The 15,383-nt window shown below is 40.6% G+C and overlaps 2 protein-coding genes across 10 annotated transcripts in view; one reads left to right on the top strand and one right to left on the bottom strand.

Moving 5' to 3' along the window:
- The window catches only part of bag6l (BCL2 associated athanogene 6, like), a 24,178-nt gene extending 15,914 nt beyond the window's left edge, over positions 1-8,264 (top strand). For 2 of the 6 annotated variants that reach the window (XM_086279792.1, XM_086279793.1), the window contains 3 exons: positions 1,553-1,660; positions 1,857-2,003; positions 3,125-8,263. In XM_086279792.1, coding sequence (XP_086135918.1) covers positions 1,553-1,660; positions 1,857-2,003; positions 3,125-3,223 — 354 coding nt within the window. In that variant the 3' untranslated portion in view covers positions 3,224-8,263. Of the gene's footprint in view, positions 1-1,552; positions 1,661-1,856; positions 2,004-3,124 lie in introns of those variants that run through there. The other 4 variants (XM_086279791.1, XM_086279790.1, XM_086279794.1 and 1 more) reach the window with 3 other exon arrangements.
- Positions 5,608-15,383, bottom strand: lg22h6orf136 (linkage group 22 C6orf136 homolog). 4 transcript variants are annotated; one of them, XM_086279808.1, is made up of 7 exons: positions 15,211-15,382; positions 13,475-13,694; positions 9,810-10,454; positions 7,048-7,136; positions 6,747-6,947; positions 6,301-6,370; positions 5,608-5,905 (listed from the first exon to the last, which is right to left on the bottom strand). In XM_086279808.1, exons 2-7 carry the CDS (start codon positions 13,571-13,573, stop codon positions 5,762-5,764), a joined length of 1,248 nt encoding a protein of 415 aa, XP_086135934.1. In that variant the 5' UTR covers positions 13,574-13,694; positions 15,211-15,382; the 3' UTR covers positions 5,608-5,761. The 4 variants fall into 4 exon arrangements, with proteins under 4 accessions (XP_086135934.1, XP_086135932.1, XP_086135935.1 ...); XM_086279806.1 differs by having other exon boundaries at positions 13,475-13,691; positions 15,211-15,381; XM_086279809.1 differs by lacking the exon at positions 13,475-13,694 and having other exon boundaries at positions 15,211-15,383.

Here is a 15,383-nt window from a genome sequence, read left to right as displayed (position 1 = left end):
AAATTTTCACATTCCGACACTTCAAAAGCTTCAGGATCCGTCCGCTCAGCGCAGCATCAGCACCGCGGAAATACTCGGATACATCCGTAGACTCAAGACACAGTGCGTTCTCGGGACTTTCAGGTGTTTGGACCAATGTTTTCTTTTCTGATCAAACCAGAAGCTTTAATGAGCAGCTGGATTTGTCTCACATTAAATGGCTGAGTTAATGCCAGTTAATGCAACATCGAAATGCAGCTGATTGAAATGAAAAGCTCGAGTCTGTGGGGGTCAAAGTTTGCAGAACTACGAACGCAGCTGGAATCCACAGCTGTGCGTGTTCATGGAGCTGCATTTTCACCTGCTGGACGTCACTATCTGACAAGGTTAACTGTCTTCAGAACATTGCAGAGGCCTTATTGACAGTATTTGGCTCTACATATCTGTGTGAGCAGATTTTCTCTCAGGTAGCCTCTGAATGCTGGACACTGGGAGACCTGTGTCTCTGAGTGGGAGACCAGAGATCACATTAACATGTGTAGCCCTGTATTAACAAACATGCCATATTGGCCCAGTTTATTTTTCTTATCATTGTTGTGAGGAGACCATAAATAGCATTTGTATTTTCTGTTGTTCAGTTCATTTGCTGTTCTGGATAAAAAGTCTTTTTTTGTTTCAATATAGCTGAGAACTATTCGCTGACAGCTGCCAACATCTACGAACAAATATAATCCTATAAAGTGGCTCTATATAGTGTGTAACTGTTCATATAGAGCGTTATTCAATTTATTGCTAATATGGCACACTGACCTCTGAGGAAATTTTAGATGGCACTCGTCATCAGAAAGGTTGCCGACCCCTGGTCTAAACTCTTTTGCAAACTTATATGTAAATGGACAATTTGCTTGTCATTTGCTTTGGCATTGCCACTGCTCAGTTTTTACAGGTCTGACACTATGACAGCACAATTCTCCCAAAACCTCCAGACAGTCCTGTAGACAATTCTTTAATGGTCAAACCAGCCTCTAGGAGCGCAATATCAGTTCTGTAAAATTGAATTTCAAATGTTCAATGTTCTTCAGTAGCTGCTATCCAATCTAAATGGAACAAATCTTAACTTTCATATCACACGCCAGTAATGCCAGTGCTGTTTAATGTTTAATATCCTGAACTATTCTCTATTGTACGTTGCACTGATGCTTTGTCTAATAGTAAGAATCAGAGCAGGAAAAAGCGATCCATTCTCAGTCCCCTGAAGTTTAAACATGGATGGTAAGCTAATTTATTTTAATGAAACCACACTGTTTAAAAAATGAGTGACAGTCACCATAGTTACAGAATTTATTTGCCTTAGCATTTGTTTTCTCCAGCATGGTCTTCATGAAGGCATCTGTGGCAGCTTGTTATTGTTAGGAAATGTAGATAAGCAGTTGTGTGTATTCTGACATCCAGGGAAACGTTGTTGGAGGGCAAAGCCCTCTACAAATCTGTGATTTTCTTTTACACAGATTTTTAGCTACATACATGAGCAAAGTGACCATCACTTACAGTTGTGCAATAATACATTGGTCAGGAATGGGTTCCTATCATCAGACGTGACATGCTGTCCCAGAGGAAGATCAAAGCCCAGCCCCCGCTGTCTGATGCGTACCTGCATGGGATGCCTGCTAAGAGAAGGAAGGTGAGAACTGCTGTTCCAAACTCACTGAACAGAAAAGTCTGATTGTGTCACAGATCCCTTCCTCACTGTTGTCAGCCTTAGCTCTAACAAAAAGACTGCATTCTCTCACCTGCATATGAAGGTAGAACTGCAGGTTTTTTGATAATGAAAAAGGCTGTTGGGCAGAGAAGGATGACGTTAGTGTTTCTACCCTTAGACGAGCCAGTGTGAAGGACCGCACCTGTCCCTGTCGGACGCAGTTAGTCGAGCTGCTCGTGCTGTGGGAGTCCTGCCTGTCTCTTCCCCAAACAGCCTGCAGGTAGAGCTGGAGAGCCCAGAGATACAGGACGCTTACGCCAAACAGGTAATCAGCTGCTGCAAATGATGTAGTATGATGTGAGATCCCTTGATTACTTAATTACTCCTGTTTATTGTTATTCATCCAAAATTGAGTATTGATTGTTGACATATCCTGTTTTGCAGTGTATCATACACTACACTAAAGTAAGCCCTGTACAAACAAGCAAATATTAAACAAAGGTTAAATATTAAACAAAGGTTAAATATTAAACAAAGGTTAAATATTAAACAAAGGTTAAGGTCCCATCCAGCAATTCAAGAAAGGTTTCCAAGCCTCTTGAAAGGTGGGGACATCTCCCTTTACTACACCAAAATCCATTCAAGTTTAGCAGCATCTCACTAAGCCACCTTTTAAAACAGGGAGGTGATGCCGATTTCCATTCTGTCAGAGCTGGTCTTCCATGGGACAGGAGTGATCCGGTTTCATCAACGCCAAATAACAGTGCAGATGAATGGCTGTACTATACTGTTTGGAAATGAATAGGGTAAATGGCCAGGCCCTCCTCCCAAAGCTCATCTCAGTTCATTGGACTGGCTTTACTAAGATAATTTGCTGTAACTAGTGTAGTGAAAACTTGGATACTAAATGTTTAGAAGTTTGTTGCGCCAATAAGAGATCATACAAAGTTTGACTTTTCAAGGACATTCCCATACAAAATGATCTTGGCTTGAAAAGATGGTAGGTTGTTATTGTGAAGTGAACAGAAATGTTTCTCAGAGAGTATTTTGCATTTAATTTAGGGTCTTCAGAGAGTTTCTAAAAATGAAGTTGTCACCGGCAGATGTATGAGGAAACAACGTCATCATCAGGATGTATTAGCTTTAGCTTTATTAACAGCCAAATAAAAAACATCAAAATAAAAAACAGAAAACCCAGGCTCCCACTTTTAGTGGTTTTCTGTAAATGACCTTCAGAAGAGTGAGGAGGTCCATTACCCCATTCAAAGGAAAGAGTGAGAGAACCCAACTTTATCTACCAGTATTGTTTTTTATAAATGGGTAAGTTCCAAAAGAGATACGAACTCCGTGGCAGTACCAGCAGCCCTGGAATACAGATCTTGTACTTCACTGTTCTGAGTTAGGTTTGTGTGCGAGCTGCTGTTTCTGTCTGTATCCTCCTGCCAGGTAAAGTGTGACATCACACAACGAGTGAGAGACGATCCAGACTTTACCGGCCAGAGATTCCCCAACACACATCGAGCTTTCTCTGTAGAAGACTCCTAGTGCCAGTCAAACAGCTTGTGCCACAGAGGAGCAGGATGGGGCGATGAAACCTACCCTGCAGCGTGAGACCCTGATACATGTAATGTGGCATAAGCAAGGAAGACAGCTGCTGACTTCACTTCCTCCTCTCTTCTGTGTCATGGAGACGCACGCCGCTGTAGTTTGGTTAGAATGGGAAAGTCTGCAGACTCTTGCTAAAACACCCCACCTCCAACACCTCTGAGAAGGACCTGACAGAAGGACCTGACATCAGTGCAGAAGCAAACAGATCTACAGGATCTAGCTTAATGTCAGGATATGGTATGCAGCTTCTAATCAGTGGGCAGTCATACCAAAGTTTGAGATATTATTAGTATATTACTGTATATTAGTTAGTGGTGGTGTCACTGCTAGGAAAGAACAGAGTCAGAATGTTCAGAGAATAAAGTTTCATTAATCTGTGACACAGATGCACAATGAGAGTGAACGTGTAATCTGACAGTGTAAAAAAATGTCCGAATTATAAGCCAGCGTGCTTAATATTAGGAGGAAAAGTGTTCTAGTGTTGTTAAGGACAAAAATATTTTATGAGATAAAGTGTATTTATTGTTATAGTAAACAGTGATGGTGAAAAAAACATAGGTGAGCACTAATCTATGCTAAAAAATGATCTTCTTAAACTACTCTGCTGTCAAACAGCAGCGGTCCTGATACACTGTAATACTGAGCAGTACTGTGTTATAAATACATAGTAGCATAGAGCTTTGTCAGTTGCACTTTACCATATAAAGTCGTGATTGTCGTTAGTGTTTCCATGATATCCGCTTTATATTATTTTCACATCTTATTGATTTCAGTGAATCACAGACTTGCACATTTTAAATTTTGGGGTATTTTAGAGCATTACGTGTAATTGACTCTTGTTGAGTAATACAGGATACAGCCCCATCGGTGATATTTGTCAGCTTTGTCAAACTGAACTGTTACTACCTGCTTGATAACATCATGATCATAAATCCACTTTTAAATCAGTGTTTGTCAATTTTTAGTATTTATCCATCTGGATGATTGGCTTCAAATGTCTTTCTGCTTGTGGTCTCTGACAGTGGACCCATCTGTGTTTGTCCTGCTAGACCAGAGTGTCGTGTTCGATGCTGTTGACCATAATATTTCATCACAGCGATTAGAGCATGCTGTAGAGGCACTGTGCTGCAGTGGTTTGAATCATATCTATCTAATAGACTCAATGTGTTCATGGAAATGGGAGGTCCTCTTCACACAGAGGTTAATTGTTCCAGACTGCCCCCAGGCAGTATCATTAGAGGACGTAGCATCCATCTATGCACCCAGCTTTGTCTATCAATGAAGTAACACACACCAACTAGTTAAAATTGTAGGAATGTTTTAAAGACATAAAAGGGGTCATCTGATCGTTTAGTTTTCTCTGTATTGTAGGATTTTAATTTGTAAAATTACTTTACTGTTGTTGTGATTTGAAGCTGTGAAAAATACAACTGAATTGGACTTAGTATGGCACTCACAGCACAATCCAGATGGCAAACAATAATAGAAATTGTGTTAAATTTAGAATCAGACATTGATTCTTGATCATTTTTCCACCCTCTGTTAATATTATCATTCATCCAGAGTGCTGACTAGGTGCATGGTCACCAAAGGAGGTGGTGTAGCTAATCTGAGCTCCACCAGTAACAGCATCTCTAGTTCCTTTTTGCAATTTTTTAATTCACCATTAATTGAGTTGTAACATCCTGTTTAACAGTAAGAAGCCCAAATCTGATGCTCACTCTGTAGTGAGCTCAAGGTCTTCTCCCTCTTCTGCTTTCTAGCTCCAATTCCTAACATGTGAAATAACAGTATATGTGTGTATGTGTATCATTTTATTCCTACATCTCCTAGACTTGCTGCATAGAGGCAAGCAGACACAATCCACTGTTAATGACCGAAAACCTTTGTAGACAAATCATTTATAGCGAAGTCAAACTTGTGCTGATCCAAAAAGGCAGCTCTCTTAACTGTTTAAGATTGTTGTGCCACTCATTCAAATATGCCAACAAGCCGGTTACCACAACTGAACGGGCAGCTAGTTGGATTAATGATCCAAAAAGCAGATTTCAATACATACGTATATAGTATAAAAATCTCAAAGGTTACATTTACACAAAAGTGCACCATATGAAAGGTGTGGTACAGCAGCCGCCAGTAGTATTTCAGACTCTGTTACTCCAGAGTGACAAAATATGTTCTTATTCCTGCTGCTCTGCTGTCAACAAACATCTGCACTGTTGACCACTTCAATACTCAGAGTAAAAAGCTGATTGACTTTTTTGGTGGTATAAATATCTGAACAATTCCCTGATCTAGCATTAGAAAAGGAGAAGCAGAAGAAAGACTTGATGTTGTTTTAATTCAGGGACAAGAATATTTTTGAACAGCAAGCATAACTTTCAGTTTTCATGTGTTCCTATGTGAAGACCACTTTAGCTTTTCAGGGTCACATGGCTATAGAGACACTGGTTTTCCACTAATGCTTGTTCTGGGTCAGTTTCTGCTCTGTCGCAGTGATGACAGAAGCAGGGGTAACAAATTGAGAGCAGGTCGGTGTTCCTGCACTCCCAGTGCCACCAGAACCCCGGTCAAGAGGGAAGTTACTCTGGGCAGGACGGGGGGCTGAGCTGGCATCACCTGCAGGAAAGAGAACAACAAATATAACATATCCACACATATCACAGCAGGTCTCACTATCATCATGTTAATCTGACCTTTCACTGCTTTCTATCCAACATTCATGCTGATGAACGTCTTTAACTGACCGCCTGTCTATGTTCTCGATCTATGCCAATACTGACAGTGATGAGAGGCTGAAGACGCTGGTGTGTTTTAAAGCACACTAAGGTTAAAGCGGGTTAAAAGAAGTACTTGTTGCCTGGTCAGAAAGTTTATCAGCAGTGGTGCTGGGAAAACTGCACCCAACAAGAAATCTTTCTCAATCTGGCAGACAATCGTTGGGAGTAGTTATTCTATAGCACTGAAGGCGTTTTGCTGTGGGTGCTCTGGCAAAAAGCTGTTAGCTTCCTTACCTTCTCAACTTTGTGACAGTGAATAAATCCATCATGTCCCATGTAGAATGTAGAGAACGCATCATAGGACCTATGTGTAAGAGATGACATTTGGATTAAGGTTGGACAAAATATGCACCCATTTTTATGTACAAGTGTGAACGGAAGAATCAGTTATTCATGAGTCTTAATGTTTTTAATCTTACAAACATGATAGTGTTTATAGCGGACATTGCAACCTGTCTGAAAATCTGTTTCCTCTTTCCAAAAACACTCAATTCAAAAACAAGGAAACGTTAATTATATACGTAACACCAAAAGGCGAGTATATCAGAACAGTAATCTATTTTATGGAAAGATTACTTCATTACATTTTTGGGAGCTTTAAAATAACACACTGAGACAGAAATCGCCAAATCCACTTAACCTTGTAACTCCCGTGCACCCAGTTCTGGATGTGCTGTTACCTGTACAGGTGCGATTTGTCTTTGCGATAGAAGCGCAGCAGCAGAGAGTGGAAAGGAAGCCCTCTGATCCTCCAGCGAGCCTTAATGGTCCCGTCCTCTATGTGTTTGGTAAGCTTCAGTACATCCAGTCGAGCTTCAGCGTAGTAGCACAGACACAGCAGGCGCCACAGCGAGAGCGTGAGCCGGTACATCACACGGCCTCTACACCAACACACGCAGTCAGACACACTTATCAAGAGTTTGGTCAAAGGATAAGAGTTTCTTATAACGCATCACCATCACGCTAGACAAGCACATTCACCTGGTCTTGATATTTATGAGGCCGTTGATGAATTCCACATCGTTTGAGTACATGGAGTAGTCGTGGTTTGTCATAAAGAATCTTGGAAGCTGCAAAACAAACAGATGAAGATCAGTTTCAAAGTTTAGGTGCTGATGTTAAAGACAAACACTTCAACAAGATATTCTCCAATTCTATTCGTTTAAGTCTAAAAACAGAGTTTGGTTTTACAATAAGCAGGCTGCAGTTTGTGAGGAAAATGAAGAAGGTGAAGCGTATAGAGTTGTTTCAATGCTCACAGCAGTGGCAAGTAAAGCTGCTGCTGCTGCGCCCCCCCCTAAAAAAAGAGTTTTTTCATATCCGTGTCCCCTGTACTCCATCTGATATCAGAAAATGTGCGTTCTTGTGTTTGTTTTTTGTTATTCATTTGCCCTTTCGTGCTATGGAAACAATGTGGATACAGTGTGGAAACTATTATAAAATGTCTTAATTCTTCAAACATTAAAAAACAAAACAAAAACACAAAAGTGTGTTCAAATGATCCTGGTGGTGTTAAATTGCAAAGCCGATTATTCACCATGTGATCCGAAATTGTAAATTTCAGGTAAACATGTCCGATCTGATCATGGAAAAATGAAGATACTTGATTTGTTTTCATCATCAAAACATTTGTATACAAATGTAAAATATCAACATTGTAATGGATTTTATGGTAACAGGCTGTCCCAAAAACCTGTCCTTGGAGCAAATTTACTTTTCAATGATTGTGTAAAGTCATCATACTTTTTATGGTGGTTTTGTGCAAAAATGAATAAAACATTTTACCTGAAGCTGAGTAAATCCTATCATGTGGATAGCTGCTACATTTGCAGTGGTTTTAAAATAGAATTTCTTGGTTTGCAGTATTGTCACTGTTGAGGTGTAGCAGGATAATAGTGATAAGACTTTATTATGAACAAACAGCTACATTTCTAAATACTGCATGAGATGCATTTATAAGATGAAAAATTATTTTGTGATGATTTGATGATATTTCTGATCTGTGAACAAAAGTACAAACGAGTATTGTAGTTGTCATTAATTAATTTTACACTATTGTTACACTGCCTTGAGATACAACTCGCTGTCACTGCTTGTTATGCCCTTTGGACCACACAAGGGGAAAGAGACAACAGGTTGTTCCTCTAAGTCACACAAGCACACAATTTTGTTCCTATTGAATAAAGCGTGCCCCACTGTCACATCTAGACCTATGGTGGAGTGTGTTCAAGGATAAATTATTAAATGCACACACAGGTAAACTGCTGAGTGCCATTACTGTCTTGAGAGGAGGCTACAAAGGATGCTGTAAAGTCTTCATGCATGTCCAATCATCCCAAAAAGTTGAATCTGTTCATCTGGACGTAGCTTTTTCAGTCACTTGGATGAGTGACGAAACATTTCTCCCACTGAATACAGTTGAACAGAATCTACTGTTTGGGATGCTGTAAAGTGTTTAGTGCCCTGCACATGTACTTTGTTAACCAGCTGTCACAACCTGCCACTAGATGGGCCCACGACACAAGTTTTGGGGACTCACAGGACGCCTTAAACACAGGAGACTGACACTTTTCTCTCTCTACAGATAGAGATGGCCAACACTCACAACTTCAGACTAGTTGCTAAAAACAATATAACAGGGCTCCCGGCTTCAGTTTACTGTCACTCCCCCTAATTTCCTGGAAAAATGCATTCTCTGTAGAGATGTAGACTCGATTTGCATTCTTCAGGAGAAAATTCACTTGCTGTCAGAAAAAAACTATGTATGTAGTGCTCTGTGAACAGAGTAAAGCAGCTATCACTGCAGATATTTTTTGGTTACCAGTTTGGGGGGCCGGGGAGCTACTGGTTTACATCAATTAGCCAGAAGGATGCATATTTTTCATCTCTATCCCACTCCCAGGAGATAAGAGGTTTGTTTTTCAGGGCATCTGTGCAGAGTGTTACCGTCCCTGCAACATGTAACTTTAACGCTATTGAAAATGCTTGGGGCGTCCTCCACTTGCTGCCTCGACTGTAAATGTAACTGGAGGTGGTTGACAAACGGTGTAACAATAAGGGACACGTTCTGTGTCTGGTGTTGGTGTGATTTTATTATTCTTACAGGATCTGACTGACAGGGTAAAGGGTCTGGGGACAAAACAGTACCCCTTGATGTGCCATTTTATGAAAGGCTCCTCCCCGTCTCCAGGGAGACCAGACACCCCCTAGAGATTTAACAGTGGTGTTGGATGCAGGAGGGAGCAGCATCCTGGGGTTATCAGTCCAGGACATTTGTGCAGCAGCAGGAAGCTGGTCCACACCCCTCACTTTGTGCAGTTTGACAGGCAGAATGAGATCAGTGCTTCTGAGGATTACACCGGGAAGCGAATCATAGTGACCATTTCACTCATGCTGCTGGGGTTATGCAAGTAACCTAAAGTTACTGACAATAATTAATTAATTAATCATTCGTAAGCCATACGCTTTATCACAAAGAGAATGCAAAATAATCTGTATTTCAGTGCACAAGTTGGATTAACTTATATACCTCAAGCCTCAAGTGTACAGTCCAAGTTATATATGTGTATTAAACAGTCAGTACAGACTGTAGTACTAAATGCTTTGAATAGTCAATAAGAGTATGAGACTATTTAAATGTGTCTGTTTATATTTCAGGAAGAGACTGATTGCTAGGCAAGCGTTGAGTCAGATACAGCTGTCAACATAACCAATGACAGCTATCATACTGTAGTGGTTCTTACCTCTATCCTCAGCCTTTCATACACCAGGGCCAGTTTTTCCTCTCCTTCCCTGTCGCTCTCAATATGCTCCCCCTCTGCTCTGCCTGTATGGCTACACAGCGATACAGAGGGCAGCTCCACCGCCTTCTTGTCAAGTCCGCTGTCCTGGCTGTATTTTAGCACACTGTTAGGCACCAAGTGTGTGCCAGGGCAATGAAAGCAGTAAAACTTGGAGCCAGACATGAATGGTGCAGGACATCCCTCAGTTTCAAACAGGCTTCTGAAGCAGCCGTGTTCTCTCTTTACAGCATCAGTGTCGCTACGTTTGAAGGTCACTACGTTAATGTCATCCTCTCTGCTACCATCCACTGTGGTCAGTGGAAACAAGAACTCTGAAGACGTGAGGGGCCTTCCCATTTTGTTGTGACCAAACAGAGGGATCTCCAGAAGGGTGTGGAGGCCATGTGACTCGCCCTGTCGCACCAGCACACAAACACTGAGAGAGTCCTCCCAATCCTCCTCGCCGTAGCGCAGCATTTGAGGCTGGCTCGCATGATGTATTGGGTTAGACAGCACCGGCTGCCTAAAGTTCTGATATCTCAGGCTGTTGGGTGGGGCCAGGGCCCATGCTGCACTGCTCAGGGGGCGGGTCTGGCAATCCACCACCTAAAGAAGCAACAAGGACTTGGTGTTATTATTGTAAGCATATAGAACGTGATATTCCATTTTAATAGCGGTCTGAGATTTTGAGTTAGATTAGATTGTAAACAGTTTAATCTCTCAGTATATCCTTGGTTTTTCCATTTTTACTTACACACATTTATTCTGGATTGGAGAGCAAATTGGGATTAGTATCTTGCCCAAGGACATTTGACATGCAGACTGGAGCAGCAGGAATTCAACCACCAACCTTCTGATAAGTAGATGACCTGCTCTAGCTTGTGAGCCACAGCCACCCTAAACATGGAGCTAAACAAGCTCCAAAAACTTTAAAAAGCTGTCATATATTGGATTTATGTATAATACCTGCTTAGAGTAGGGCTCCATGGTGTAAATTAGCATTATGTGTATAAAGCATAGCTTTATACACATAATGAATGAATCTGTAACTGATTGATTGAAATGTGTGTCACATGAGCACAGAGCCAATCGAATACTTATTTCTCTCTGTGACATGTAAATCAGTTTATACCCTTTATTAACTCTTATTAATGTAGTTTTCCTGGATTTGTGGCCCATGTTTTGTCTCTAAAAAGTAGAGACTGTTCACTTCTTTGTAAGCAGTGTTGGTCAAGTTACTTGAAAAAGTAATCAGTAACTAATTACTGATTACTTCCCCAAAAAAGTAATCCCGTTACTTTACTGATTACTTATTTTCAAAAGTAATTAATTACTTAGTTACTTAGTTACTTTTTAAAAACACGATTTACAACCTGAATAGGTGATAAAGTGATAGATCTTTCAGCCCAATTCTACTTTTTCTGCATAATCCATCATACAAAATGTAATCAAATGGAAAAGTCTCTTTTTTTAAACTTGTTTTATCAGTTTTAATCTTTTAACTTTATGCATCAAGCAAAAATTTAATTATATGCAACATTCTCTGACTGGAAGAAATTAGTTTAACATTTAAACCTATTTTCTGCACATTCCAGCACATAAAATAAAATATTTTTTGTGTTTACACTCACTCTTTCAAATAGATGCAAGTAAAACACAGCAGAAAATAAATAAAGGCAAAGACTCAGCGGTCCTGTTGCTCTATTTTCACCTGTAAAGCAGGAGTGGGGTAGGCGGAGGTTTACCCTGGTGCAGGTGTGCCGCGGTCAGTGGAAGAATCCGTGAGTTTCTCTGTGAGTTTCCCATTACGTCGTAGCTACTCGGTGCTTGTTGGAAGTTTAGGGGTTTTTTCGCTGTAAAAAGAAGTTTTCTTCCCACGCACAGCGGACACTAATGTTTTTGTCACTTTTTATGGAATCAAACTCAAAGTAAGGTCAGTACTTCCACGCTTTAAACGCTGCACGCTCATACTCTCTCTGCACTCATATATGATCCATTGTTGATCTGCACACAGCTGTTGTCACCAACGGCGCACTCGCTTACGTCACTGTCATGAGACATTCTCGCAAAAAAATCACGGTTTTAGTAACGCAGCGTTCCTACGGGAAATCTAATTACCGTTTTTGCAATAGTAATCCCTTACTTTACTTGTTACTTGAAAAAAGTAATCAGATTACAGTAACGCCCATCTCTGTTTGTAAGTGAGAAAATGAGAAATTCAGATCAGACCATTATTTCCTCCACTGCAGCGTCTCGCTGTGCCTGACTGGACACATCTGCCTGTCAGCTTTATTCAGCACATCTCACTTTCCCATCAGCTCAGTGTCAAGCAACTGATGAGCAGCACCTGTTTTATAATAAGTTTTACAACCTTTGTGCAGTGACTGATCATGACGTTTTACTTTCTGGTTGCCATTTTTTTTGCACTTTACCCTAGTGAGTTCACCGTGACTCATCTGTCATAATACAACCTTTTGTAGTAATAAAATGTAAACGGAATGCAATTCATCCTGGGGAGGATGTGATTGTTTACTTTGTACGTTGCTACGCTGCTAAACATTGACATAAAAAGTTGTGTGAAGACTTAATAACCTAAGTGTTGGAGCTAGCCTAGCTGGTTCCCACTAATTCAAGTATAACTCTTGAAGGGTGTCCAAGAAGTAAGACTTCTTTGTGACAGAAGTATGTGAAGCCTGCAATCAGCCTTTTCCATGTCCAACATTGAGTTTGCTTTTTACCTGGACAGACAACGATGAAAGCTGAACACATACCTGTTCTAGAACAGAGAACAGCTGCATCTCTGCCCAAAAATATACTCTTATTAGAACTCACGTTGTTTCTATAGGTTAGTTAAAAACCTATTAAAAAAACTCTATGCAGCAAAAATGATCTGCAGGTCTGCATCATATTATGATTTAGTGCTATACATAAACTAAATTGAATTTAACAGTGAAAATTGACAGCAACCATAAAGCTACAGGTCCAACTGTGAACTTTGTCAACCAGTTAATGCAAAGAAATCTCTTTAAAAAACAGACAGACGGGATCGGCATTCATTGATAGCATTATTTTCAGGATACTGAGTACTAAATTCCACCTTCTTAACTACTTATTCAGTTTAGGGTCATGGGGTCACGCCCCTTTTCACTTTCATCTATGTCTGTTTACATCTAAATTAACACACAGTTCAGAGGACTGTACTACGAAACAGGACTTGGGCTCATCGAGGTAGCTTCAGGGTTAATCCTGGGTTTTAGTAGCATGAAGATGTTTTACTTCTTACCGAGGTCCATCGGTTTATGCTGCAGAGTTTACCTGCTCCAGAAATAGTTATGCTGGAGACTTGAGATCAGCAGGTATGAAATCACTGCCTACTGAACAATCAAATTCCTGTAAAATATTATTTCCAGAAGATTTCTCTTGGACCTTAAGTAATTAAAAAAATGTTTCACAGGGAACCTATTTGTATTTGTGGACCTTGAATGAAATTTTCACACATGCTTTTCTAGGTATGTTCAATTGTTTTGTAGTACAGGTCTAAGTAAAACAAACTATTAACAGCCTAAAATAACTGGAATACTGGAGTATTTGTCAACTGATGCATAACAAGAAATCCAGTAAATTACCTGTCTGACACTCCAGCTCCATTTTTGGATGGGCTGCCTTCTCCCGTGGCTGCGGATACAACCCACCCAGAAGGCCACGCCTCCTCTGCTCACAGACATTCACCACAGGGTCAGGGCAACCCCGGTCACCCGATGACCATCACCCACAGCACAGACAACAGCACAAAGACTTTACGACTGGAAGATTCCCAACTACTCCAGAGGCCCTCTACCTCATCTACTTGAGACCACAGAAGAGAGAATAGATCGAGTTAGCTGTTCACACGGCTACATGACATTATTACAACAGAGATATTAACCTGCTGACAAAATGATTAGTTGATTATCAAGCAAAAAATGCAAAGGCAGTTTTCTATGTTTTCACTGTAATTCGTACCCGAAACGTGAAACATTATCAGTGTCTGATAACCAAATGATTTTTTAATCAACTGACTACACTGATATGATATATTTGCTAAAAAGTTAATATTGGCTAACATTTTGTTCAGTCTGGTGCAATAAGAGCTTAATAAATACAAAAGCTGTGCTGCACCTTCTTTTCTAAAAAACGGCTGAATGATATTTTGTCCACCTAACAGATGCAAGTCTTATAGCTCTGTTTTTGGCACCACCAGCTCCTGAATGCTTGGCTAGGTCCTGCAGCTTCTCTGACAGTTAGCACTGCACCACACACTAGTTATTCCAAAAAGCTGCATCAGTACAGCAGGGAGTGCAGAGGACACTGGCAGAGGATTCGTCTCAGCTTTTGCTGCAGCACCTCATTTGGCTTTTACAAATCAGGCAATCACTCTGTAACGTTTTACTGGTCACATGATTCATCTTAAAAACAAATATGCTTTGTTAAATCAATAATTTTATGTAAGCTCCGACATTTGCATGTATTAGGAAGATTTTGTGTGATAATAAATCTTGTGGTGTTTGTGCAGCAAGATAACACAAATGCTACAGTTCAGGCATTCAACTGAAGGTTCTCTCGGACTGCCAGGAGCACGGGACCTGAAGCACACCTCACGTTTATAATCAGAAACTCCATGGTGACAGCTGGCATCCAGTGAAACACAGGCCTCTTCCTTACAACTTCAAATGCACTACAGCCAAAATGAACAGAGCAGTCTCAACCGCTCCTTTAAGTTCAGTTGTCAGTTGCATATCTTCCAGCTGACAGCGGCTTTTGAGTGGACGCTTCTTAGGTCATAACTCGTAAAAGGAAATTATTGGGTTATAGCATTTAACAAAAAAGTTTAAAAACAGCATTGCTAAAAATTTCAGGACTATTTTGTTTTAGACTGTCACACAATCCAATTACTGCAGTACAAATTGTTGTTTTAAATAACTTGGAAAAATGAATGTTTACATTTTTTTATATTCTCCGGAGGTTAAATGGGGCACAGCTGCGTTTTAACTTGTCAGACATCCCTGTATGGTCACATCCGGATTTTCTCCGAAACTATCGCAACATAAACCATATATGTATCCCTACAACGCTGATATTAACTCGGAGATTTCAGCTAGTGCTGGTTACATGCAGTGACAGTCAAATAATAGCAGTTAGCTTTCAATGCTAACTAGTCAACAGCTAGCAATGAGCTAGCCACCGGTTTGGAAAAGAGCCTCATGTTATCTTTTCCAGACGAAGTCCCTGGTCCGTCCAAATGTTGTAAGTCTCCGGTTAGATTGTGTACAACAGTCGCCGCAGAATCAATTAACAAACTAGTAACATTCCGCTGGTAACTTACACAAATGTCATTCCAACCCTGTAAGTGTCCTTGCCCGGCCAAACACACCTCACGCAGCCAGTCGTGATGCTGCTTTCAGGTCTATTGGAAAAACGGCCACTGGCTCAAAGCGCCACAAACGATCAAACAATGCGGCATAAAAATGTCACGTGTAGCGTCTACACTTTCAGTCG

This window comes from Aulonocara sp. 'chitande type north' Nkhata Bay, linkage group LG22 (genome assembly GCF_057382095.1).
Source record: "Aulonocara sp. 'chitande type north' Nkhata Bay isolate Kocher_YH1m ecotype deep benthic linkage group LG22, A_spYH_male_GT1.1, whole genome shotgun sequence".
Taxonomy (NCBI): Eukaryota; Metazoa; Chordata; class Actinopteri; order Cichliformes; family Cichlidae; genus Aulonocara; species Aulonocara sp. 'chitande type north' Nkhata Bay.
This window is presented reverse-complemented; position numbering and strand designations above follow the sequence as displayed.

Bases quoted from the DNA above. Each gene is read 5' to 3' on its own strand.
- lg22h6orf136 (XM_086279808.1), bottom strand. From the start codon at position 13,573: ATGTCTGTGAGCAGAGGAGGCGTGGCCTTCTGGGTGGGTTGTATCCGC. The intron at 7,137-9,809 runs GTAAGAACCACT...TTTGTTTTGCAG, and splicing joins ATGAAAGGCTGAGGATAGAG to CTTCCAAGATTCTTTATGAC. The intron at 6,371-6,746 runs GTAACAGCACAT...TCTTACACATAG, and splicing joins GACAAATCGCACCTGTACAG to GTCCTATGATGCGTTCTCTA.